This window comes from Bufo bufo, chromosome 10 (assembly GCF_905171765.1).
Source record: "Bufo bufo chromosome 10, aBufBuf1.1, whole genome shotgun sequence".
NCBI classification, from domain to species: Eukaryota; Metazoa; Chordata; class Amphibia; order Anura; family Bufonidae; genus Bufo; species Bufo bufo.
Window position 1 is genome coordinate 21,536,843 of NC_053398.1, and position 24,540 is coordinate 21,561,382.

General features: G+C 47.7%; 1 protein-coding gene and 1 long non-coding RNA gene across 8 annotated transcripts in view; one reads left to right on the forward strand and one right to left on the reverse strand.

The window, feature by feature from the left end:
* Nucleotides 1-12,258: 12,258 nt before the first annotated feature.
* The window catches only part of PACSIN3 (protein kinase C and casein kinase substrate in neurons 3), a 77,837-nt gene continuing 65,555 nt past the window's right edge, over nucleotides 12,259-24,540 (reverse strand). For 4 of the 7 annotated variants that reach the window (XM_040409187.1, XM_040409190.1, XM_040409188.1 and 1 more), the window contains 7 exons: nucleotides 24,307-24,462; nucleotides 23,116-23,291; nucleotides 21,905-22,025; nucleotides 20,548-20,687; nucleotides 19,715-19,777; nucleotides 18,530-18,687; nucleotides 12,259-13,348 (listed from right to left, as the gene is read on the reverse strand). In XM_040409187.1, the coding sequence (XP_040265121.1) occupies nucleotides 13,233-13,348; nucleotides 18,530-18,687; nucleotides 19,715-19,777; nucleotides 20,548-20,687; nucleotides 21,905-22,025; nucleotides 23,116-23,291; nucleotides 24,307-24,462 (930 nt within the window). In that variant the 3' untranslated portion in view covers nucleotides 12,259-13,232. The remainder of the gene's footprint in view (nucleotides 13,349-18,529; nucleotides 18,688-19,714; nucleotides 19,778-20,547; nucleotides 20,688-21,904; nucleotides 22,026-23,115; nucleotides 23,292-24,306; nucleotides 24,463-24,540) is intronic. The other 3 variants (XM_040409192.1, XM_040409193.1, XM_040409191.1) reach the window with 3 other exon arrangements.
* Nucleotides 15,136-16,631, forward strand: LOC120980232. The gene is made up of 2 exons (XR_005774491.1): nucleotides 15,136-15,506; nucleotides 16,061-16,631. It is a non-coding gene; the product is annotated as an uncharacterized LOC120980232 (long non-coding RNA).

A 24,540-nucleotide genomic window follows, 5' to 3' on the forward strand; every position in this document is an offset into this window, starting at 1 on the left:
AAAACTAAAACGGAGAAGCTCTGCGTGAGGGACTCTAATGGCGGAGTCATATGTGTAACCTAAAACGGAGAAGCCATGCGTGAGAGACTCTAATGGCGGAGTCATATGTGTAACCTAAAACGGAGAAGCCATGCATGAGAGACTCTAATGACGGAGTCATATGTGTAACCTAAAACGGAGAAGCCATGCGTGAGACTCAGATGGCGGAGTCATATGTGTAACCTAAAACGGGGAAGCCATGCGTGAGACTCTAATGGCGGAGTCATATGTGTAACCTAAAACGGAGAAGCCATGCGTGAGAGACTCTAATGGCGGAGTCATATGTGTAAACCTAAAACGGAGAAGCCATGCGTGAGACTCAGATGGCGGAGTCATATGTGTAACCTAAAACGGGGAAGCCATGCGTGAGACTCTAATGGCGGAGACATATGTGTAAACCTAAAACGGAGCAGCCATGCGTGAGAGATTCTAATGGCGGAGTCATATGTGTAACCTAAAACGGAGCAGCCATGCGTGAGAGACTCTAATGGCAGATCCGTATGTGTAAAACTAACACGGAGAAGCCATGCGTGAGAGACTCAGATGGCGGAGTCATATGTGTAAACCTAAAACGGAGAAGCTCTGCGTGAGAGACTCAAAAATGTATTTATTTTTTTTTTTAATTTTTTTTTTCCACTATCAACCACTTAAGCAGCTCCCGTATGGGCACAGCTCTGAGTACGAGCATGAATAGCATGGTATAACGCAGATCACCTGCACGGACTAACTAACATCCTGTGCCTAAATAACCCCCTTGGAACCTAATGTACGGCCGGCAGCAGGAAGCCACCGCCTATGATCTGCTCCCTCTGACCGAGCCTAGTACTCCTTCCCCTGATCCCTGCCTACCTAACGGCACGGCGGCCCGTGCCAGACTTTATTGAAGATGAGGAGCCTTACCCCCCCAGCCGCGTGGGGAGCTCACGCTGCTCCCTGGCAGAATGCACCAGTGCGGGGGAGCCCCCCTCCTCAGCTAGGGCCGACCCACCGCCGGCTGGACACTCATACCGCGTGGGGAGCAGCGCCACTCCCTGGCAATGTGCACCGGATCAGAGGGAGCCCTTCCTTTACCGGTTTGAACCGTGTGCCGCGTGAGGAGCCGCACAGCTCCCTGGCATTGTGCGCCGGTGCGGGAGTGCCCCCCCTCACCTAGGGGCTGGTTATTGTGACTGGAACCCGCTGGGAGACTGAAGCCTAACTGGACCTACCTGTGACCGTGAAGGCTGACCTCCCAGGCCGTGGCTGACCCACGTGCGTAGTCGTGACGCAACTACCCGTAGATGCCCACCCAGTGCCTGTAGGTAACGGGAGTGCGACCGATTCTGTGGATGTGACCGACTAGCCCCTGTAGTCGTGAGGGGACCCTACGTCGAGAGTAGCGGTAACGGACCATCGCCTGTAGACGTGGTAGTATTACCTCATGAGTCTGTTGACATGAGACTAATGCCTGCAGTCGTGGCCGGTCTTAATAATGAGTCTGTAGTCGTAACGGATTTGTGCCTGCAGTCGTGGCAGGGCTTTAGAGCGGGTCTGTAGTCGTGACAGACTGATGCCTGCAGTCGTGGCAGGGCTTTATAACGGGTCTGTAGTCATGACAGACTGATGCCTGCAGTCGTGGCAGGACTTTATAACGAGTCTGTAGTCGTGACAGACTGATGCCTGCAGTCGTGGCAGGGCTTTATAACGAGTCTGTAGTCGTGACAGACTGTTGCCTGCAGTCGTGGCAGGGCTTTAGAGCGGGTCTGTAGTCGTGACAGACTGATGCCTGCAGTCGTGGCAGGACTTTATAAGGAGTCTGTAGTCGTGACAGACTGATGCCTGCAGTCGTGGCAGGGCTTTATAACGGGTCTGTAGTCGTGACAGACTGATGCCTGCAGTCGTGGCAGGACTTTATAAGGAGTCTGTAGTCGTGACAGACCTGGCAAAGCAACATTCCTATCTATACCATTATTATTATTATTATTATTATTATTTTTTTCTTTTCCCCCCCACCAAAGGCCACGACTGTAGGCGCCACCCTGTAAGAGATGCGCCAGAGGCCTGGACATAATAGTCCACCATCCCCCAAGCCTATGCAGGAGAAAAGAGGGGGTTGGCCCCCGCATGCACCACCCCTGACTCACCTGGCGGCCATGACAGCCACGAACCCCACAGTATCGTAAGTTAGCCCACCACCTGTGGACCTGAACAACCAAGAACAGACGTGTGAGTGAGCGCACGCCAGCTGGGCGACACTTCACTCATGCCACCGCTCCCTAGCTAACCACCGGATTATTGTGACTGCGCCCGAACCAACCCCCTGACTGACCGTATGGGCTTACGGGCGGCCCGGCTGCGTGCGCAAAGTGACGTGGCCAGCCCCCCTCCTTGAAGCCCTCTTTATATTTGATCCTTGAACATATTCCAAATTTTATTTAAATATTTTTTTTTTTTTTTTTTTTTTTTTTTATACTCCTGCCTTAGTACCTAGCCACTGTGCCTGAGCAGAGGAGCCCTGCACCTGGACTGCAGTACCAGTATGGGCCTGTAGGTGTCGACCATCCCCCGCCCTCTCTCAAGCCAGGACCTGCTGGAGCGCAGCAAGCCAGTGATTCCCTTCTAGGTTAGAATTAACCATTGAAATCCTAACTTGTTATACAGTGCACATGTCTGAGTATCTGCTTATCTTGTCTTGCCTGAGTTTGGCGCAGTAAAGAAGATGAGTTTATTCTGCAGCGGATTCCTAGACATGACTGAAAGTCACATAAGCATGTCCACCTTAACAGCCTCGCTAATTGTAATTACCAGGAGAACGTGCATCAGGATCGGCTGTGAGGGATTTGCGCTCCGCCATGTGGAACATTGCATCCCGTGCCCACCGCTATCGACTATTTGTACAGGGAAAGCCGCGGCGTATTAATCGCCTATAGGTTTCGGCTTCCGTCCCCTGATCCTGCAGCTGGACCTCCGCTTACTGATTGCAGCTAATGAATAGATCCCTGTGTGAGCGGACGGCGTTTTCCTCTACGGCGGAACGTTCTGATACGGGAGTGAGTGATATATAACGCTGCGTCGTGGAGCCGACGGCCGGCGTGACCGATGCTCAGGGTATGCGAGCGGACGTCGTGACCCGTCGCTGCTGAGCCACAGGTGAGGGGTGCCTGCCTGGGGGACGCTGCATGTGGGAGCGGGGGTGCTTAGCGCAGGGCCTGGAGCGGATCGGGGTGCCTGTCTCGGGGTGCCGGAAGCGATCGGGAGTGCGGGCAGTCTCCAGCGCAGCTGGGGACCGGCGGCACGCTCGGCAGCCCCACATGTTATACATAGCGAGACGGGTGTGCAAGCCACCCTGCCTACCTAATCACCGTAGCGACGAGCTCGACGCAGCCGATCCCCCGATCCTCCAGTGACGCATGCCCTTCTCTGGCACCAACCCACAAGCCGATTCGAAATCGTTCGAACCGACAAGTGGGGGGAGGAGGGCCAGGTTTAAATAGTGAACGCCCCGCCTCCCCTCACACAAATGCGGCACTCTTAATTGCCTACCACTTAGCTGCTTTTTTCTTGCCATAATACAAATTCTAACAGTCTATTCAGTAGGACTATCAGCTGTGTATCCACCTGACTTCTCAACGCAACTGATGGTCCAACCCCATTTATAAGGCAAGAAATCCCACTTATTAAACCTGACAGGGCACACCTGTGAAGTGAAAACCATTTCAGGGGACTACCTCTTGAAGCTCGTCAAGAGAATGCCAAGAGTGTGCAAAGCAGTAATCAAAGCAAAAGGTGGCTACTTAAGTAAAGAAAAACGAGTGGCCATCATTACTTTAAGAAATGAAGGTCGGTCAGTCAGCCGAAAAATTGGGAAAACTTTGAAAGTAAGGGCTATTTGACCATGAAGGAGAGTGATGGGGTGCTGCGCCAGATGACATGGCCTCCACAGTCACCGGACCTGAACCCAATCGAGATGGTTTGGGGTGAGCTGGACCGCAGAGTGAAGGCAAAAGGGCCAACAAGTGCTAAGCATCTCTGGGAACTCCTTCAAGACTGTTGGAAGACCATTTCAGGGGACTACCTCTGAAAGCTCATCAAGAGAATGCCAAGAGTGTGCAAAGCAGTAATCAAAGCAAAAGGTGGCTACTTTGAAGAACCTAGAATATGACATATTTTCAGTTGTTTCACACTTGTTTGTTATGTATATAATTCCACATGTGTTAATTCATAGATTTGATGCCTTCATAGTCATTAAATTAAGAAAACTCTTTGAATGAGAAGGTGTGTCCAAACTTTTGGCTTGTACTGTATAATAGCACCATATATCATAAATCCCACACTATAGCAAAAAGCTGCCATATTGTTATTCCCCACAAAAAAGGTACAATGTTCTTGCACCTGATTGGTCCTCCTCAACCTGTGGGCCCCATAGCAAGTGCAATGTATATGTACACCTATGAAAATGAGTGTTCGTTACACGTATAACCGACAGATGGCGCTGTTTCATTGGGTTCTTTGCTGCTGCTGTAGTGGAGCTGAGTTTGATACTTGGCACAACAGGTGGGTAGTGAGTATTCTTGAGGCAAATTCACACTTCGCTGGTCGTGCATGGGATAATTTGTCCTCAATACAATCGTGGCCAAAATATTTCACAATTACAGCATGGGTGATGGTAGGAATATAGTCCATGGTATGGGGTCGCGCCTGCCTCATTTCTAGGCGACGTTCTCACCGTGTATTAACCAATGGCTCAGCCAGACCCGCACGAGCCACCAGAAAATAAAATAGCTGGAACCTGAGCATGGCAGACACTGCTGACCCAGGGTAAGGCCTCATGAACACAAACGTAAATTGCGGTCCGCAAAATACGGATGACGTCCGTGTGACATCTGTATTGCATCCATTTTGTTGTGGACCCATTGACTTCAATGAGACTGTGGTCCGCATTTTGCAGCCAAGTAAAGGACACGTTCTTTTTGCGGAATTGACATATGGATGCAGAAAGCACACGGATGCAACACAGATGTCACATGGACGTCAGCCGTGTTTTGCAGACTGAAAAATACATACGGTCGTGTGCATGAGGCGGGGGAGAACTACAGGAGAAAATAAACACAGGGGCAGGGAACTGCATTACCCCGAGGGCGCGGCTATAGTCATGCTAGGGCCCTTAACACTTGCATCCCAGTTCCAGTGCAGTGGTGCTAGAACAGGGATCAGCTACCTCCGGCACTCCAGCCATGTTGAAGCTACAACTCCCAGAATCCTCCTTTCACTTCTATGGGAGTTACAAAATTAGCTGAGTAAGTGTGCATGCTGGGAGTTGTAGTTTCACAGCAGCTGGAGTGCTGAAGGTTGCACTCCAGCTGCTAGAAGGACTTGAAGGGGGTATAGCTGCTGTAGCCTGTGTATGGCATAGTGCTTGGCAGTTCAGACAGCTAGCAATGTGCTCTCTAAGCCTATGTGACTATTGAGCGGGGCAACACAAAACTGCACCAAATAAACAATGCATGGCACCCTAATAAGTAGCTACAAAACAGTGCGATATACAGGCCACATAGCATCCAAGCAAATAGGTTGGGGATGGCAACATGTGATTACTGCAACCAATAGTAATTGGCTGCAGCCCCGTAAACCAGACTGGCAACAGTGGAGCGGTGAGCAAGTCAACAGGCAAGTAATGCTTATTTTATTTTACTCCATCTCCTGCCTGTGCCATACTTCTCCCCAATCATGGAAAACCCCTTTAATATCTGTATCCCTGGTTATCTAGAACAGTGTGGGGGTGATAGCTGTATCCTTAGTGCTCTAGAACACTAAAAAGGTATTCATTTCCGTATACCATAGTTCCAGCTGCCCTGGTGGTATAGGGGAGTATCCCTGGTGATCTCCAATAGTGAAGGGGTTAATGTTCATAGACCTAGGTCAATGTGTTAATTCCAATTTCTCTAGGGTCTTCGGCACTGAACAGGTTCAGGTAAGGATCCCTGGAGAGTTAAGGCATTGAAGTGGTTAATATCAGTATTCGAGATGAGCGAATTTCATGTTATGAAATTCGTTCACGCTTCGTTTGGTGGTAAAAGCAGAATTGCGTTATGGATTCAGTTACCACGGACCATAACGCAATTTATATGACGGAATGCACAACGGAATACCTTTAGAGGCGTTCCGTCATAATAGAAGTCTATGGACTGCATAACGGATACGTCCCATTCCCGTCATGCAGGAGAGGACTCCCCTGCATAACGGAAACGGGACGGATCAGTTTTGCAGCTCATAGACTTCTATTAAGATGGAATAAAGAAATGCCTCTAAAGGCATTCCGTCATAGAATTGCGTTATGGTCCGTGGTAACTAAATCCATGACACAATTCTGCTTTTACCACCAAACGAAGCGTGAACGAATTTCATAACATGAAATTCGCTCATCTCTAATCAGTATAGCTTGAGGTCTAGGGCAGTGAGGGGTTAATGTAGGGATCTCTGGGGGTCTACAGCAGTCCCAGTCAAAATAAGTCCTGGTTGAAGGCCATGGAGGGGTTAAAGCTCACCTGTGGTCAGGGGCTTAGTTAGGTCAAAACATTCAGGGCTTGAGCCCCGGATGTTTTGTCCAGTAGCCCGAATGTTATGCTGGAAGGATTTTTTTATTCGGCTATTCCAGGGCCCTTTAATATTAATTGGACTTGGGCAACCCACCACAGATCACTCCCCTTGTACTTGTTCCGCTACTTACCCTATATATGCCCCAACCAGGGATTCTTGTACTGATTAGAGTAGTTACCAATATAAGCCTATGGCACACACCATAACAAAAACCTACAAATAATTGCCAGACCGCTTATAAACAAATATCTTTTGATTACATGATTCCATATAACCTACAAACATGATTAAAAGACATAGATGCAGGGAAAAGACGACGACATTAACTGGAGGACAAACACAGCGGATAACACGTCCACAGATCGCCCGTCAGTATACACGTGATTTACATAAAGCGCAAGGCCAAATTATTCGCAATCAAAAGGACATAGAACGTTTACCCATGCTGCGCCTCCAACTCTGTCTTGGCTGTAACAGGAAGCTGAATGCAGATAGCCGCCAACCGTAACTGTATGGCTGCACAGTTCTCTCTAGGATCGGCCAGAGCAATTAAAGAGTGCTCCGCCCTGATAATAAAGAGATTTTACCACAATACAAACTTAACCCCTATCCACAGAAGGGGGCCGACCTGCACACTGGTGCTCCATTGAAAGTCTATGGGACTGACTGGTACTTGTATACAGCACTCTGCTATCTTTATCAGTCCCATGGACTTTGAATGGAACATTACATGTATACTCAACCATAGCCTCGGACTTGGAACCCCCTCAGCCTCCAGTTCTGGCAATCCGTGGCGTCTCAGCACTCGGGCCACCACTGATTTTGCAATTACCATCTATCCATCCGATAGGCAGACATGGCTCTACCCCTTTAAGTAGTGAAGCTGCACAAAGTGTCCCTTTAAATGACAATTAAGACAGAAGCTCCATAAGCAATAAAAAGGGACTGCAGACAAGCATGTTATTAACTACTATGTATTTGGATCAAGAATGGGCTTGTAATCTTTGCTTGCCCTACTTGTAGCATGCTTGAAGAGATTACCAAACAGCTTACAGGACAGGCCAGGCACAAGCTACACAGCTCTGGTCCCCCCTCCAAAATAATACATTTTCTGAATTTTATTATCCGCTTTCCAAGATTTGAGAAAGTGTACCTGCTAGTTATTTCCCCCCCATCCTTCACTATCCGGGGTGCGGTGGTTCAGTAGTAAGGAGCGACAATCCTCTGGCTGCCTACAACCTCGTTATCCTGCTTCCACTAGGAGGCACTGTTCCCACCGAGCAGCTCCTTCTAGGAATTTTGCAAACTGAGCGATAACTTTAATCCTTCCGACCCCACGATGTTGACTCATATTGGCAATCACTTTTTAATTTACTTCCTATAAATGCTCATTGTCTGCACGGTAAAGCCATAGCAAAATAATGCTGACCACCACTAGTATGAAAGGAAAGGATCGGTCATGTTGAAATTCGACATGCTGATCCTTCCCCACACCCAATCAGCAGCTGTAGCGGGGGAAGAGTCGGCACGCCTCTTTTTATATATATATATATTTTTTTTAATAGACCAACTGGGCATTGCCATTTCTTTTGTCCAAGGGGAACTGTAGGGACACCCAGTTGTCAATTTTTTAATTTCTAAGGGAAATAGGAACCACACAATGCAGAATCCTAAGTAATGATGGTACAGAATTGTTACATTGGATATACTCATTTAAGCTTCTTGCACACGACTGTGCTGGCCGTTCCCATGCTGCGGACCGCAAATTGCGGTCCACAATGTGCACCGACCGTGGGGTAGCCGCATGTGGATCGTGGACCCATTCACTTGAATGGGGTCCACAATCCATCCAGTCCGCAAAAATATAGAACAAGTTCTAATTTTTTTTTGCGGAAAGGAACCCCACAGAAGCACTCCATACTGGTTCCATTTCGCACCGCATCTCCGGATTTGCGGACGCATTCAAGTGAATGGGTCCGCATCCGTGATGCGGAAAGTACATGGCCGATGCACCGTGTATTGCGGGCCGCAATACGGCCATGGCGGGACAACGGCCGTGTGAAAGACACACATCAGGAGAGCTGATAGGGTCTCCTTTATAATGCTTCCTAAAGCATGTTCAAGCCCAAGAAATTAAACTGTGAGCAACTCAAGGGCCAGATACAGCAATATTATTGAGTCAGGTTACTTTCACATCTGCGTGGTTAATTCCGGTTTTGAGATCCGCCAGAAGATTTCAAAACCGGAATTACATGGATGCATGACATTTAATACATCCGGATCAGGTTGTACTAAATCAAAACTGAACAAACCTGATCCGGTGTGAAAATCATTGTAAGTCAATGGGCACCGAATCCAGTTCTTTCGCTAGCCCAAAAAAAAGGATCCAGCACCATTGACTTACATTCATGCCGAAACTGGACACAAAACCGCAGCTTGCAGCGGTTTTGTGTCCGGCGCAAAAACGGAAGCATACTTGTGCATCCTGATCAGTTTTGTCCTCATCGACAATCAATGGGGACAAAACTGAACCGTTTAATTAAACTGCAGATGTGAAAGTAGCCTTAAAAAGGGGAAGGCGTTGTCCTAGATTTTGATACTGATCCCCAGGATAGTTCATCAATATGTGATCAGTGGGGGTCCGACTCCAGGCAGCCCCACCAATCAGCTGTTTAAAAAGGCCACAGCTCTCCGCTGAGCACTGTAGACTCTTCCCTAGGGTAGTGATGTTCACATGGCATGGGCACAGCTCAGTCCCATTCAAGTGAATGGGCTGCAATACCAAGCACAGCCACTATAAAATTTACGGCGCTGTGCTTGGTAAGCGGTGATGGGCCACAATGCTCACCGGCCTCTTCAAAGAACTGATTGGCAGGGGTGCCGGGATCCTCACCAATCTGATATTGATGACCTAATAAATAAAATTCACTAAACGCCAATTAGGCCCAATAACTGTCACAGCCACCATCTCTGGCTGTGACCTTCCGTCCTTGCTCGTTCGGCGCTCCTCGCTGAAGTTTAGTTTCTGTGTGTTATTTGTGGTTCTGTATGGGTTAACTCCCCTGTGTGCCTATTTGGAGGTAATCCTCTGTCTGCTCCATGGGTGTGGCTTCTCTGCTGCACCCATGGAACCTGTATATTAGGCCTCATGCACACGACCGTATTTTTTTGCGGTCCGCAAAACGGGGTTCTGTTTTTCCGTGATCCGCGACAGTTTTTTCGTCCGTGGGTCTTCCTTGATTTTTGGAGGATCCACGGACATGAAAAAAATAGTCGTTTTGGTGTCCGCCTGGCCGTGCGGAGCCAAACGGATCAGTCCTGAATTACAATGCAAGTCAATAGGGACGGATCCGTTTGACGTTGACACAATATGGTGCAATTTCAAACGGATCCGTCCCCTATTGACTTTCAATGTAAAGTCAGGAGTTAATATACCATAGGATCAGAGTTTTTTCCAATCCGATGGTATATTTTAACTTGAAGCGTCCACATCACCATGGGAACGCCTCTATGTTAGAATATACCGTCGGATTTGAGTTACATCGTGAAACTCAAATCTGACAGTATATTCTAACAGAGGCGTTCCCATGGTGATGGGGACGCTTCAGGTTAGAATATACTAAAAGAACTGTGTACATGACTGCCCCCTGCTGCCTGGCAGGTGCTGCCAGGCAGCAGGGGGCAGCCCCCCCCCCCCCCCTGTAGTTAACACATTGGTGGCCAGTGCGGCCGCCCCCCCCCCCTCCTCTGTAGTTAACTCATTGGTGGCCAGTGGGCCCCCCCTCCCCTGTAGTTAACTCATTGGTGGCCAGTGGGCCCTCTCCCCTCCCAATTAAAATCTCCCCCCCCCTATCATTGGTGGCAGCGGAGAGTACCGATCGGAGTCCCAGTTTAATCGCTGGGGCTCCGATCGGTAACCATGGCAACCAGGACGCTACTGCAGTCACGGTTGCCATGGTTACTTAGCAATTTGTAGAACCATTATACTTACCTGCGACTGCGTTGTCTGCGTCCGGCCGGGAGCTCCTCCTACTGGTAAGTGACATGACCTGTCACTTACCAGTAGGAGGAGCTCCCGGCCGGACGCAGACATCGCAGCTAAGTATAATGGTTCTACAAATTGCTAAGTAACCATGGCAACCGGGACAGCAGTAGCGTCCTGGTTGCCATGGTTACCGATCGGAGCCCCAGCGATTAAACTGGGACTTCGATCGGTACTCTCCGCTGCCACCAATGATAGGGGGGGGGGGGGGGAGATTTTAATTAGGAGGGGGAGGGAGGGGAGAGGGCCCACTGGCCACCAACGAGTTAACTACAGGGGAGGGAGGGGGCCCACTGGCCACCAATGTGTTAACTACAGGGGGGGGGAGGGGGCTGCCCCCTGCTGCCTTGCAGCACATGCCAGGCAGCAGGGGGCAGTCATGTACACAGTTCTTTTAGTATATTCTAACCTGATGCCTCTGTGTTAGAATATACTGTCGGTTCTGAGTTTTCACAAAGTGAAAACTCAGCTATAAAAAAGCTTTTATGCAGACGGATCTTCGGATCCGTCTGTATAAAAAGTAACCTACGGGTCACGGACACGGATGCCAATCTTGTGTGCATCCGTGTTCTTTCACGGACCCATTGACTTGAATGGGTCCGTGAACCGTTGGCCGTGAAAAAAAATAGGACAGGTCATATTTTTTTCACGGCCAGGAAACACTGATCACGGATGCGGCTGCAAAACGGTGCATTTTCCGATTTTTCCAGGGACCCATTGAAAGTCAATGGGTCCGCGAAAAAAAAACAGAAAACGGCACAACGGCCACGGGTGCACACAACGGTCGTGTGCAGGAGGCCTAAGGCTGAGGTTTCCTCAGTTCTGGGTCAGCTCTCCTGGTGTGTGTTGTCTTGTCCTGCTCCTGTTTGTACTCTCTCTCTCTCCCATGCTGCTGACCCATGGGACCCGTGTCTGTCTGTGCTCTGTGGGTTTCCTACTTGTTCATTCCCGTCCTCTTTCCTGTTATCTGTTCTGCCAGTTATGTTATATGTCTCTGTTCAGCAAGCCCTTGCTGCACCTTTCTTTGCAGCAGAGTGCAATGCGCAAGGCCATGCAGTTTACCACTGGTGGAGCAAGTCCTTCTCTGCTCATTGTCACTCCTGTTTCCTTGCTATGTACTCCTGCTTGTATTATTAGTTGCCCTGATTGTATTTGCCTGTCTGTTATGTATGTCTATGTGCTATCGGTACCTTCTGGTACCTGTTGTCCATTCGTTCCTGCTGTCACTGTCTAGTTCACGCTCCAGAGTGGACCCTGGCAACTTTCTGCTGCAAAGTCTAACCCTACCATCTGGGGCCCTAGTGAATACCAGGAGTTGCTTAATCACACCCCTCTGGAGTATTACTAAACAGTGGCGCAGTGGGGGTTTTCTCCCACTGTGCTGACGGTACATAGAGCTCATGTTTTGTCTGTGCTGCCTTCCCTGGTTTTTGTTTGTGCATTAAACTCTTGTGTGTCTGTACCTGATTTCCGTTTGTTTATTGCTTGACGACGCGGTGGTCTCTCCTGGGACCTCCAACTCGTGACAATAACTTGTCCTTTTACACAAAATATTCCTTCCGAGCCAAAATGAACAGAATCTACAGAGACCCACACACACCTCGGGTAAAAACGATGTGGATTTTATTATCATTTAAATAGAAAATACATTGTTCACAATAAGGTCACTTGCATGATGAGATGGCACAACATTTTTGAACTCTTCTCTGTCCATAGTGCTTCACAAGTCTCATGCTGAACCCGTCGGCCTCACGAAATCCGAGAGAGACTTTAAAAGATGAAATATTGTAGCTTGGGCGGAGCAGGGGGAAGGGGTATATAGGAAGTGATCTCCACCTCTGGCAACAACTCAACTAAACCCTCAAACCTGAAAATTACAAAAGTATCAAACATCCCAACATTGTGTCCAGCAGAAAATCCTAAAAACATACCCTGCTAATAGGGAAGCATACAAGTCACATGGGTACCTACAAGGGGCCCGGAGACCAGCTGCTACACAATTCCGACCCTTGGACATCAAACTGTTAACATCATTTTTGGGGGAAAAAAACACCTTCGTCCACCCTAAGAGGGTGACTAGTATTTGTTCTGTGCAAATGTGGGCAGGAAAATAAATAGACCAATTAAGGCTGTCCCGTCTTTTAACTGAGGAAGCAAGGCCTGGCCTGGCCTGCTGATCCCGAGGGTGACAGAGACAACATACCGACCCCATACCGTAGTGGACAACCGTAAGTGGGTTTGGTTTAGAGGAAGCACTTTGTGTGTTTTTGACTCTTGATATATACATTTGGGTGACTCAAGCTAGCTCACCTGCACTCGTCACAATGAAAAACTTTACAATGCACATCCTCGGTTCACAACGCTGCAGGCGCGCAGCCAGGCATAATATTTTCTGGGTAATTTTTATTAAGAAAAAATATATATATATGTAACTGCATGTCTAAAATAATATGGTAAAAGCAGCAATGGATTCACTAGAAGTATCCAATGTTCATGGGTTGGCCCCCCTTGTCCTTAGGAGGATCTGGGGCGCACACGCACACGGCTCGGAGGACGCTCAAGGCTTGGTTCACACTCAGGACTCCACGTCTTCCACGTAGTTTGCGGGATAAAGTCCAATTTTCCCAGAGCGGAGACGTCCCCGACACCAGCCCTGATCGTCTTCAGGACCCAGTTTTATGAGCTCTTCTCCTGTAGAATACATAATGCTGAGTTGCAATGTGGCATTATATGGCGGGATTATATTACCACAATGAAAAATATCAATATGTGAAAGATGATACAGACTCTTGGACCACACGATATGTCCTCTTACAGCTGAAACCATCACGTTAAAAAACAAACATTTTTTATATAATATATATATTTTAAAATATACTTTATATATAGAGATCTGCATAAATCTAATATATATAAGAAAGCAGTCGAAGGACCTTTGATTACCTCAGACATGTGACCAGTAATATTGTGATGTTACTGGTCACATGGCGATGATGTCATCAAAGGTCCTTTATCCCATAGCTCTCACAGTTCGCTGATAAAAGGCCCTAGCGATAAGTCCCTAGCGACGCCCCCGATTCTAGGTATATACTATTCTGGCAGGTGGAACACAGCCAGACATATTTCTGTGGGGGCTCACTCCTGGCCATGGGTTCAGATATGGAAAAAAAAATAATAAAAAAAAATAAATAATCAAACTCTGACCGAAGTTGTATCTCAAGAACAGTTTAATTAAACTATTAGGACGTTTTTGAACAAGCGGCATGATAAAGAAAAACCTTTGTGGACTTGCGAAAGGATAGAAGAAGCTATCGCAGCCATTGAGCAATTTAAATTAGCACCACTACCAGAAATACTGTTATGTAGCTGACCGATATAGCGATGCGCTAATGTCAGCACTACATAACAGTATGTTTTTTACATATCTCCCTGCAGCCGTTTTGGTAAAAAAAAAAAGCACTTTTATAATATGCTAATGAGCCTCTAGGTGCTATGTGGGCGTAAAATCAGCACCTAGAGGTTCCGCCCACTCACCCTTTATCCCGCCCAGGTCCCCTGTTCTGCCTGCCCCGCTCCTCTTGATTGATGTGATGGTTCGCAGCAGCGTTGACGAAATCCCGCGCCTGCGCCGTTCACTTCTGTCTTCGGCGCAGTGATTGAATGATGCGCTCCTGGTGCCGGATTCCTCACTGCTCCGACTACGTCACAGTGAGGAAGCCGGCACCAGGATAGCGGCCTTCACTCACTGCGCCTGCGCCGAAGACAGAAGTGAACGGCGCAGGCGCGGGATTTCGTCAACGCTGCTGCGAACCGTCACATCAATCAAGAGGAGCGGGGCGGGCAGAACAGGGGACCTGGGCGGGATAAAGGGTGAGTGGACGGAGCCTCTAGGTGTGGATTTTACGCCCACATAGCACCTAGAGGCTCATTAGCATATTATAAAAGTGTTTTTTTTTTTTTTTTTTTTACCAAAACGGCTGCAGGGAGAAAGGTAAAAAACATACAGTTATGTAGTGCTGACATTAGCGCATCGCTATATCAGTCAGCTACATAACGGTATTTCTGGTGGTAGAAACCCTTAACTGTTTTAGTGAAAAGTTTAAAGAGATGATCAAATCACTCACTTTCTTTAATAATGTGTGTTTCAATGACTATTGTTGTATTACCTACATTTATTAATGCATGGTTTACTAAATAAATACTTTTAATATCTAAACAATATTATATTATCAAAAATATTAAAACTTTTCACTAAAACAGTTAAGGGATTTGATGATCAAATCACATACTTTCTTTAGGGAACATCATCTTCCGTGAATTGATCATCTCCCTTAGGGATTTGATAAAATCTCCATTTTCATAATTTCCCAGTGATATATTATAATTATATATATATATATATATATATACACACACACACATACACACATACATATATACATACACACACACACATATACACACACACATAATTTAAATACCTTATATATTTTGAGATCTATTTTAGACACGCATAACGTATTTTTCAACACATAAGACGCACTTTCTTCCCCCAAAGTGAGGGAAAAATGTCAGTGCATCTTATGGAGCGACTACTAATGAGCGCTTTCCATTATGGAAGCGCTTATTAGTACCGGAGAACCGAGAAGCGCTGAATGCAGTGCTCCCCGGGCTCTGTACTCACAGCTTTCTGGTCCTCCGCACGCTGTGGGCGTCGGGTCACAGCAGAGCCAATGGCAGGAAGAAGAGAGCGCTGGAGGTAAGGAGCGTCGGCGTCCGGAGCAGCAGAGATAAATGGATTTTATTTTATGTGATCTGAGGCTGGGGGCTGACCAAATGAGGCATGGAGGTCATTTTCATTGGGGGCTGTGAGCCGAGGTCTCATTGGGGGCTGTGAGCCGAGGTCTCATTGGGGGCTGTGAGCCGAGGTCTCATTGGGGGCTGTGAGCCGAGGTCTCATTGGGGGCTGTGAGCCGAGGTCTCATTGGGGGCTGTGAGCCGAGGTCTCATTGGGGGCTGTGAGCCGAGGTCTCATTGGGGGCTGTGAGCCGAGGTCTCATTGGGGGCTGTGAGCCGAGGTCTCATTGGGGGCTGTGAGCCGAGGTCTCATTGGGGGCTGTGAGCCGAGGTCTCATTGGGGGCTGTGAGCCGAGGTCTCATTGGGGGCTGTGAGCCGAGGTCTCATTGGGGGCTGTGAGCCGAGGTCTCATTGGGGGCTGTGAGCCGAGGTCTCATTGGGGGCTGTGAGCCGAGGTCTCATTGGGGGCTGTGAGCCGAGGTCTCATTGGGGGCTGTGAGCCGAGGTCTCATTGGGGGCTGTGAGCCGAGGTCTCATTGGGGGCTGTGAGCCGAGGTCTCATTGGGGGCTGTGAGCCGAGGTCTCATTGGGGGCTGTGAGCCGAGGTCTCATTGGGGGCTGTGAGCCGAGGTCTCATTAACATTGGGCACTGGGGGTCTGATCTGAGGTCTAATTAAAAATATTTCTTATTGTCCTCCTCTAAAACCTAGGTGCATCTCTGAAAAATACGGGTGTATACTGTATATATTCATTACATACACACACAATTATGGCACTATATAAATAATTTAGGTCATTAGGTTGTCTTGAGTGTGTGCAGGAAATACGGTAGGTTTGTTTTGACGTCTCATACATGTGAGCAATGCGTGACTTACCTTGTGTTTCTATCAGAGAAGATGAAACTACTGTACAATGTATACACAGGAGGGACCTTGGGAGGTGTCACTCTGCATCAATACCATATTTAGACAACAGAAACAGCTCCACTCTTGATCACTGGTGGGGTCTGGTATTGCAGCTAAACATTATCCACAGGAATCGAGAACAGCAGCAAGATCAGACACCGCCTGTTGACTAGAGTTGTGCTTTCTACCAAAACTGGCAGGTTACATCTAATGGGTGAGCCACCTTTTAGACAGAGATTCTCCATTTCTTTCGCAATTGCAATAAAGGAGTTCACCGCATGAAAACCATTTATCACCTATCCAAAGGGGTCCGACAACTAGGACCTCACAAATCACTACAATAGTGGTTCTGAGGCCCCTTCCCGACGAGTCTTAATGAAGCGGGGGTCACATGTCCCGTCGCTCCATTTAATCTCTATGGGACTGACGGAGATGGCGGTTTGCAGAGACGTTAAACGGAGCGGCAGCATGCATGTGTGACCACCGCTCCATCTAAATTCCTCTGGAATGGGGCTTCTAGCGATTGCAGGGGTCTCACAGGTTGGTATCCTGTAGAAAGGTGATTCATGCTTTTTAATTAAGAAAAATGTCTTAAGAAAAGGCATTCCGGAGCTGAATTTGCAATCCTCTCCCTATACCAACATTTCAGATAAGTTTTAAAAGCCATATACAAATAATAGAAATGTATAGAAAAATTATAGACTCTATCCAATATAGTACATTTCCACACAAACCCTTTTCTGCTGACAAGCTGCTATTCGTTGTGAGTGAAGCGACAGAAATTTTATTTTTTTGCCAGAAATGGCAGATTCTGAACAAGATACTGTGGTGGACATTACTGCACTGGTACAATACTGGGAAAGTAAAGGGGTATTCCCAATATTTATTGCAAATGCACAGAATAATCTGTAAAAAGACCGACAGATGCAGGTCCCATCTGGGCACCCATCTCAAGAATGGAGATCCCTCAGTTCTGTCCAAGTAGGCGCCGCTTCCAAACTGGGAATGCAGAGGTGGCGCAGATTTGGCCAACAGCATAGCACAGCGAGTATGGCCGTTTCCTTAATGCCAGCCACCTCAACCAATCCCCTGAATTGGTGATGAGGGACCCCCATTCTCCAGATAAGTCCTGTGGATATGTCATAAATGTTTAAGATGGGAATACCAGTTTTAAAAATAGTCTGTCAGCAGATTTGTCCCTATGACACCGGCCGACCTGTTACATGTGCGCTTGGCAGCTGAAGGCGTCTCTGTTGGTCCCGTGTTCCTATGTGCCCGCATTGCTGAGAGAAATTATGTTTTATTATATGCAAATGAGCCTGTAAGAGCAACGGGGGCGTTACCATTACACCTAGAGGCTCTGCTCTCTCTGCAACTGCCATGCCTCTGCACTTTGACAGGGCCAGGCATTATGATGATTTCACTGCCTGGACCTGTCAATCAAAGTGCAGAGGATGCAGTAGTTGCAGAGAGCGGTAGTTAGAGAGAGCAGAGCCTCTAGGTGTAACGGCAACGCCCCCGTTGCTCCTAGAGGCTCATTTGCATATAATAATACATCATTTTTCTCAGCAATGCGGGCACATATGAACATGGGACCAACACAGACGCCTTCAGCTGCCAAGTGCACATGTAACAGGTCAGCCGGTTTCACAAATCTGCAGACAGACGCCCTTTAAGGGAAACTACACTTTTGGGATCCACTTGTGATGTTATAAAAAGGAAATGCACTTGAAGTAGAGGAACCCAAGGGACACTCCCATGGCTTCAGGGAAAGATTAAAATAACTTCATCTTGTGGCTCCAAAAAGGTGGAGTTTCCCTTTAAGAGGATATAACCTTCTGAACCTATACCAGTATTCACTGCATTCCCAGTACCACAAATGCTGGATCGCTGGTGCAGAGTCTTTCATCCAGTTCCAGCATTGTGTGGGGTTTTTAACCTTGGTCCCATGAAGTTAGTGCTGTAATTAGTGCGGTGTTAACGGTGGATGATTGGGTGGGTGGAAAACGTGGTAGCAAGACACGTGCATCATGCACAGGTGCAAGCCTGCGAGTGTTGCCAGATCCATGCACTAGGCCTGATGCGGGATGCAAGGTATGGGAATAGGGGGTGACGTGCCTGTGGATAGGAAACATGAAGGGGGGTTAAGGGAAGGTTAGTGGTGTATACCTGCTGAAAAGCTCAGCTCGTCAGCCTCCTGTCCAGTGTAATCATAAAGAGCTCGCACACGCACGCCCTCTACCTGTGATACCTCCCGACCATTACTGTCCAGTGACTTTTTAGGACTGTCGTCTTCTGACCACTCCGAGCCATCATCCTTCACAGTGCTGCAAGAACCACACAGGTTAAATACCACTGAACAAGACAAGAACCCAAAACTGTGATATAAAGAGCAACTCCACCCTAAAGGCTTCTGCAGAACCTGGCAATATGCATCATCCCCATAACCGTGAATGGAGCGGGGGCGGCACTTGCACGACGTGCCCTTTATTCGCCACTACAGGACTTCTAGAAACAGCCAAGCGTAGTGATGAATGGCGAGTATGCAGCGCATGTGCCGTGTGCTCTCCTTCACTTCAGGGGCCGTACTGGAGATAGGAGCGGGTCCCAGACGTGGGACCCACACCTATTTGATATCGATAACATATCCTAGCGATCTTCCATCAATGTGTGAGAATAGTCCAGGGATGCTCAACTTGCGGCGGCCCTCCAGCTGTTGCAAAACTACAACTCCCTGCATGCCCGGACAGCCTACAGCTATCAGCCTACAGCAGCTGGAGGTGCCGCAGGTTGGGCATTCCTGATATAGTTGAATGAAGGGGCTAGCGAGTGCAACAGTGCCATGCGTACAACGATGGCCGTGCCTGGTACTGCAGCCTATAGGTCATCAATCGTAAAAAAAAAAAAAAATATTTAAAAAGTGGACAACTCCATTAAGATTGCCAGTCTGTTATCTTTACCAGTGAAATATTAATTCTGGTGGAAGTTCTCTTCACAGGACAAATGGAAACCCAAACACATACAAAAAGTAGGCTGTAATGACTATCTTTCCAATCCAGTATTTCAATAAACTCTTTAAATCTACAACAGATTATATATAATATATAGATGTAGGTTTTGCTGACCACCATAGATTCCCTAGTAAACGTATAACCACCAACACCCGGAAGACAGATGTGTGAGGAGAAAGTAGAGCGGAGTCTCTAATTAGAAGAGGTCCATGATGGACAGGCTAGCCAAAGAAAACCCATCACCATTATAAGCTAGAGGTTAAGTTAATTGGGGAGAATGTAAGTGGAGTATAGACAAGGGCACCACGCCTTTGGAAAAACGCGACGTGGGGCCTGTACTGACTGTGAACGTGGGATATCCGTTAAGGTGGCATAGAAATCCTGGTCTTCGTCTGCGTAGGAAAACCTGGGAGGAGGACGTCAAACAGATTGTGAACTGACACTAAGCCCGCCGTGTCCCAAGTCCCAGCAGCGTCATCATATTGTGGGCAAATTGGCAGAGTCTCAAGTAGTGTTGCTCAACCAGTGAATCTCCGGCTATTGCAAAACTACAACTCCAGCATCCCGTGAGTCCAGGCATGATGGTAATAGTAGTTTTACGGGTTGGGGAGCAGTGATCTAATGCAGGCGAGTGTGGCGCAGAGTGTGGATATGAAAATATGCCTTGTATACCCCCATACTGCTATATAAAAAAAAAAAAATTGTATAATTTCTCTATTCCATTCAACGGGTAATTAATGTGTGTAAGGCCGCATTCACATGACCGTGGGACAGCGAAACCCATTCTGCAGATCACAAACCACAGATCCACAACACACAGGCACTGGCTGTGTGCACCCAGCGTCGCGGTGTGGATCCATTGACTTCAATGGGTCCACGATCAGCAAGATGCAGCTGAAGAATGTATTTTCTTTTGCAGCGTGGAAGCACGAACCCGGAAGCACAAAGGAGCTCTTCCATGTCATTCTGGGTCCGTGCCCCCGCGCAGCAAAAGTTAAGACATGTCCTATCTTCGGGATCACGGACCCATTGAAGTCAAAGGGTCTGCACTGTGATGCAGAGAGCACACGGCCGATGCCTGTGATATGCGGTCCGTAAAATGGGCATGGCCGTCCCCAACGGCCTTAATATAGACTTGAGCTTGAGGCAGTTGGTCACAAAAAAATTCTGACTCACCCTCGGTTCAGCTGTTGGGTGGGGGTCCCTCCTGAAACCCCATCCTTGGCTGGCACGATGCCAGTGAGGGTCACCTCCTCTACATTTTTACCACTGCGTTCCTTCTTGGTGATCGGCCTCTGTGTCTCTGGAGACCACTCCTGCATTTAGAGGGACATTTCGTAAACATCTGCTGAACATCTCGCTGGTATCTACATCGAATGATTCAATATGGAACCTGTCGCACACAGCTTTGGGCCACCATTACAGCATTCGTCTAGCCACATATAGGTTGATATATTAAGTGGTGACGGGAAACCTCCACCCTACACAAACAACGTGTCTTCGTAGAGCAAACACCTCTAACATAGTGCCCCACAAGACGGCAAGAACTTCTGGACAGACAAGTTCTACTGCGGCGAATGGAAAAACCTTTATCCCAAGCAATATATTTTCCTACTTCCGAATTTGACAGATTTTTCTTTCCGCAGGAAATGGACCCATTCTTTAATGTGCTAATTCCAACACATATTTGCAGACATACAGATTCCTTTCAAGAAAGGGTTCAGCAGCGGTTTAAAGCGCGGGAGGAAACTGAGGATGTTTATCCTAGGGGGGACTGAAACCCGCTATTTGTGAGATCAGGAAGGAACACTTCACATTTGGAAAACAGAACCCCGACCAAGTAATATCCGTCTAACTAACCGTGATCACTCAGCTTGCAACACGACTGTAGACTACAAGAACCTTCTAGTAGCCAGAAAACCTCAACAGGCAAAAAATTCCAAAAAGTTAGGTGCCAGCAGCACAGATGCATTGGTCCTGCATGGCTGCTTTCTTCCAAAAATTGTGCCACACCTGTCCACAGGTTGTGTGCGGTATTGCAGATCAGTCCCATTCAACTTAGGCCGAGTTCACATCAGCATTCAGCCTTTCCGTTCTCCTGCTCAGTTATAGGAGCAGGAGAACGGAAAGGACAGAATCGGCACATAACTGAGCCGAACGGAGCCTATAGACCCCATAGACTAGAATGGGGTCCGTTAGGTTTACGCTCAGAAGATGATTTTGGAGGGAGACAAAAGTTGTGCGCGCAGGACTTTTGTCTCCGCTCCAAAATCATCATCTGAGCGTAAACCTAACGGACCCCATTCTCGTCTATGGGGTCCTTAGGGCTCAGTTATGTGCCGATTCTGTCCTTTCAGTTCTCCCGCTCCTATCACGGAACAGGAGAACGGAAAGGCTGAATGCTGATGTGACTTCAGCCTTAATGGCAGCAATACCAAACACAAGGAGTGCATATATGCAATTGAATCCTGGAACAGGATATATATATATAAGCCTAGTATACACCCATCTAACAGTACAGACCAAGCCTTACCTCGAACTGAGGCCAGTTCATGGCCATGCCCGGTCCATGGGTGTTTCTCCACCATTTCAGATCTTGTTGATCGTCAGCTGTCTGGATTCCCTGATGCAGGTCTCTGTACAAAGCATGGAAGCTGAAAGAGGGCAAAAAAAAGTAAAAAACATTTACACACGTAAAGTGGTAACGGCCACCATCGCAACGCATGTAACCCTATGGTCAGCAGTAATTGACTGGAGGCAATTTTTAAAGAGTAAAACTGCAGAAACAGGGCAAAAGTATCCATGAAAATGCTGCAGCTTCGCCCCAGACTGTACTCTCTGCACTGCACAAAAGTCAAACCCACAGTAGAAATCCGTGACAGACATGCTGTGGATCTAGCGTATGGCTGTCGCGGCCAGGATAGCAGAATAGCGGTGATCCTACAAAAAAAGAATGGAAATCACAGCACAAGTCACAAAGAATCCAGCAGTGTTGGATTGTTTTGTGACTCGTGCTGCAATCCCATTCATTTCTATGGGATCACCGCTCCTCTGTAATCCTGGCCGCGACCGCTATCACGTGCCAAGTTTCGCCGTACCCTTAAAAAGCCGCACCACATGTGGTTATCTGATTTGTGAAAAACTCAACCTCTGTTACTACTGTAAATGCTGCAGATTTTCATCTTCCTAAAGTCTTGTGGAAAATCCATAATATTTATGTCAAGTGCGACCGTACCACCCAAAGTGTTTTTCTGTAAAATGCCACGTTTTCAGGTTTTGTTTTTGCCCAAAGATGATATGGAGAGATATTATTTGAAAGTCTACAACAAAACAAAAAGGCATCGATTGTAGTGCATTTAAAGTTGTCGTGCCAAGCTTTTAAGTTATCCCGCGCCCAAAGGATAGGGCATAACTAGCTGATCGCTGGGGGTCAGACTGCTGTGCTTGGCTATCTGGCAATCCCTGAGAGAATCAATGGACATGCACGGCCTGCCGCTTCATCAGAATGGGGCCCCTGTTATGATAGTTACGGTTCCCTCCCGGCAGTAGGACCCCCAGCAATCAGCTAGTTATCCCATATCCCGTGGATAGATGCATTAAAAAGTTAGCACAATGTTTGTGGCATTTTGGTGGCTGTAAAAATGTACAGGGAGGCCTAAAAGTGCACAAGAAGGTCCACATCCAGTGTTACAGATGCATCAGTGTATGTGCTGGTTGAGGACAGCCTGCGCAGTCTGTCGTTACCTGTCCTTGCTGGAAAGATCAAGGTGCTTATTAAAATCCAGCAGCATTTCCTTGAAGAAGCGCAGGCGCTTCTGCTCAGCCTCCTGGCAGCTCTCGAACTGCTGTTCCATGTCCTCCATGTAGCGGGGGTTGTATCGATTCAGCTCATCAAGAGCCTTCTCATATGCAGATTTCTCCTGTAATTAAGTCAGAGCAAATGAAAGTGAAGAACTCAATTAGAAAGGCATGGATACACGAAACCATAGTATACGTCACACTTAAAGGGGTATTCCAGTTCAGTTGTGTAAAGTTATCTATTAGATCAGTGAGGGTCCTCCTGCTGAAATCCCCAACGATCAAGAAATCGGGGGGCCTTGCACCCTGTGAAGCCCCCTGAGATGATTGATCGGGCGGGCATGCCAGTCATTTCTATGGGCGTTCTGGAGATGGGGGGGGGGGGGGGGGGGGAGAGCCGTACTCTGCCATCTCCAGAAATCAATCGAGTGGCAGTGCACATGCCGAACGGGCTGATCGATTCATTTCAGGGGACTCCACAGGGTATGGGGACCCTGTTCTCGTGATTTGTGGGGGTCCCCTGCGATAGGACCCCATCAATCTAATAGTTATCCCCTATGCTGTGGATGGGGGAATAACGTTACACAACCGGAATGCTCCTTTAAAGGGGTTGTCCCACCATAAGAACTTAGCACCTAACCAGAGGATAGTTGATAAGCGTCTGATCAGTTGGGTAGGGGGGGGGAATGACCGCTGGGACCTTGAATGATCATAAGAACAGGATACCCAAGTTCCCGGGGTGAATGGAGCGACGGTTATGCATGCCAACTGCTGATCCCTTTATTCTTTATGGGACTGTACTCAGTTAACTCTGGCAGTCCTATAGATGATCAATGGAGCACGCATATGTGACCGTCATTTTGTTCTCTTCATAGGTGGTGGTCCCTGCAATCAGACCACCACCATTTAGATACTTGTCAACTATCCTGTGGAAAAGTCATGAGTTCTTATGGTTCAAAAATGGAAATACTAAAGGTCAGAAAGAAAACTAATATCTGCACCAGTCAGTGTAGCTAAATGGGTCTTTTTGGATAATCCCTCACCCAATGTCCGATTACAACATCTCCGATTTGCAGGGTTTGTCCTGCACAGCAAAAAAGCTAAAAAGTAGTCAACCCCAGATCTTCTAAATCTGACCTTCTCCGCTTCCTGGCTGCATCTCTCCACACGTTCCTGCAGCTTACGGATTTGCTCTTGCGACACAGAGGCGTCGGCCTTTGAATGATCCTCTCGTACTTGGGCCGACTTTTCATCCTTTCGAGCGACGTGGTACCGCTTTTTTGAGGTTTCCACCTAAAAAGAAGAGAATGCGTGTGTATGCAAGGATCAGGAGATACAGCTTGCTCACGTTCATCTGACAGCTAGCCCATT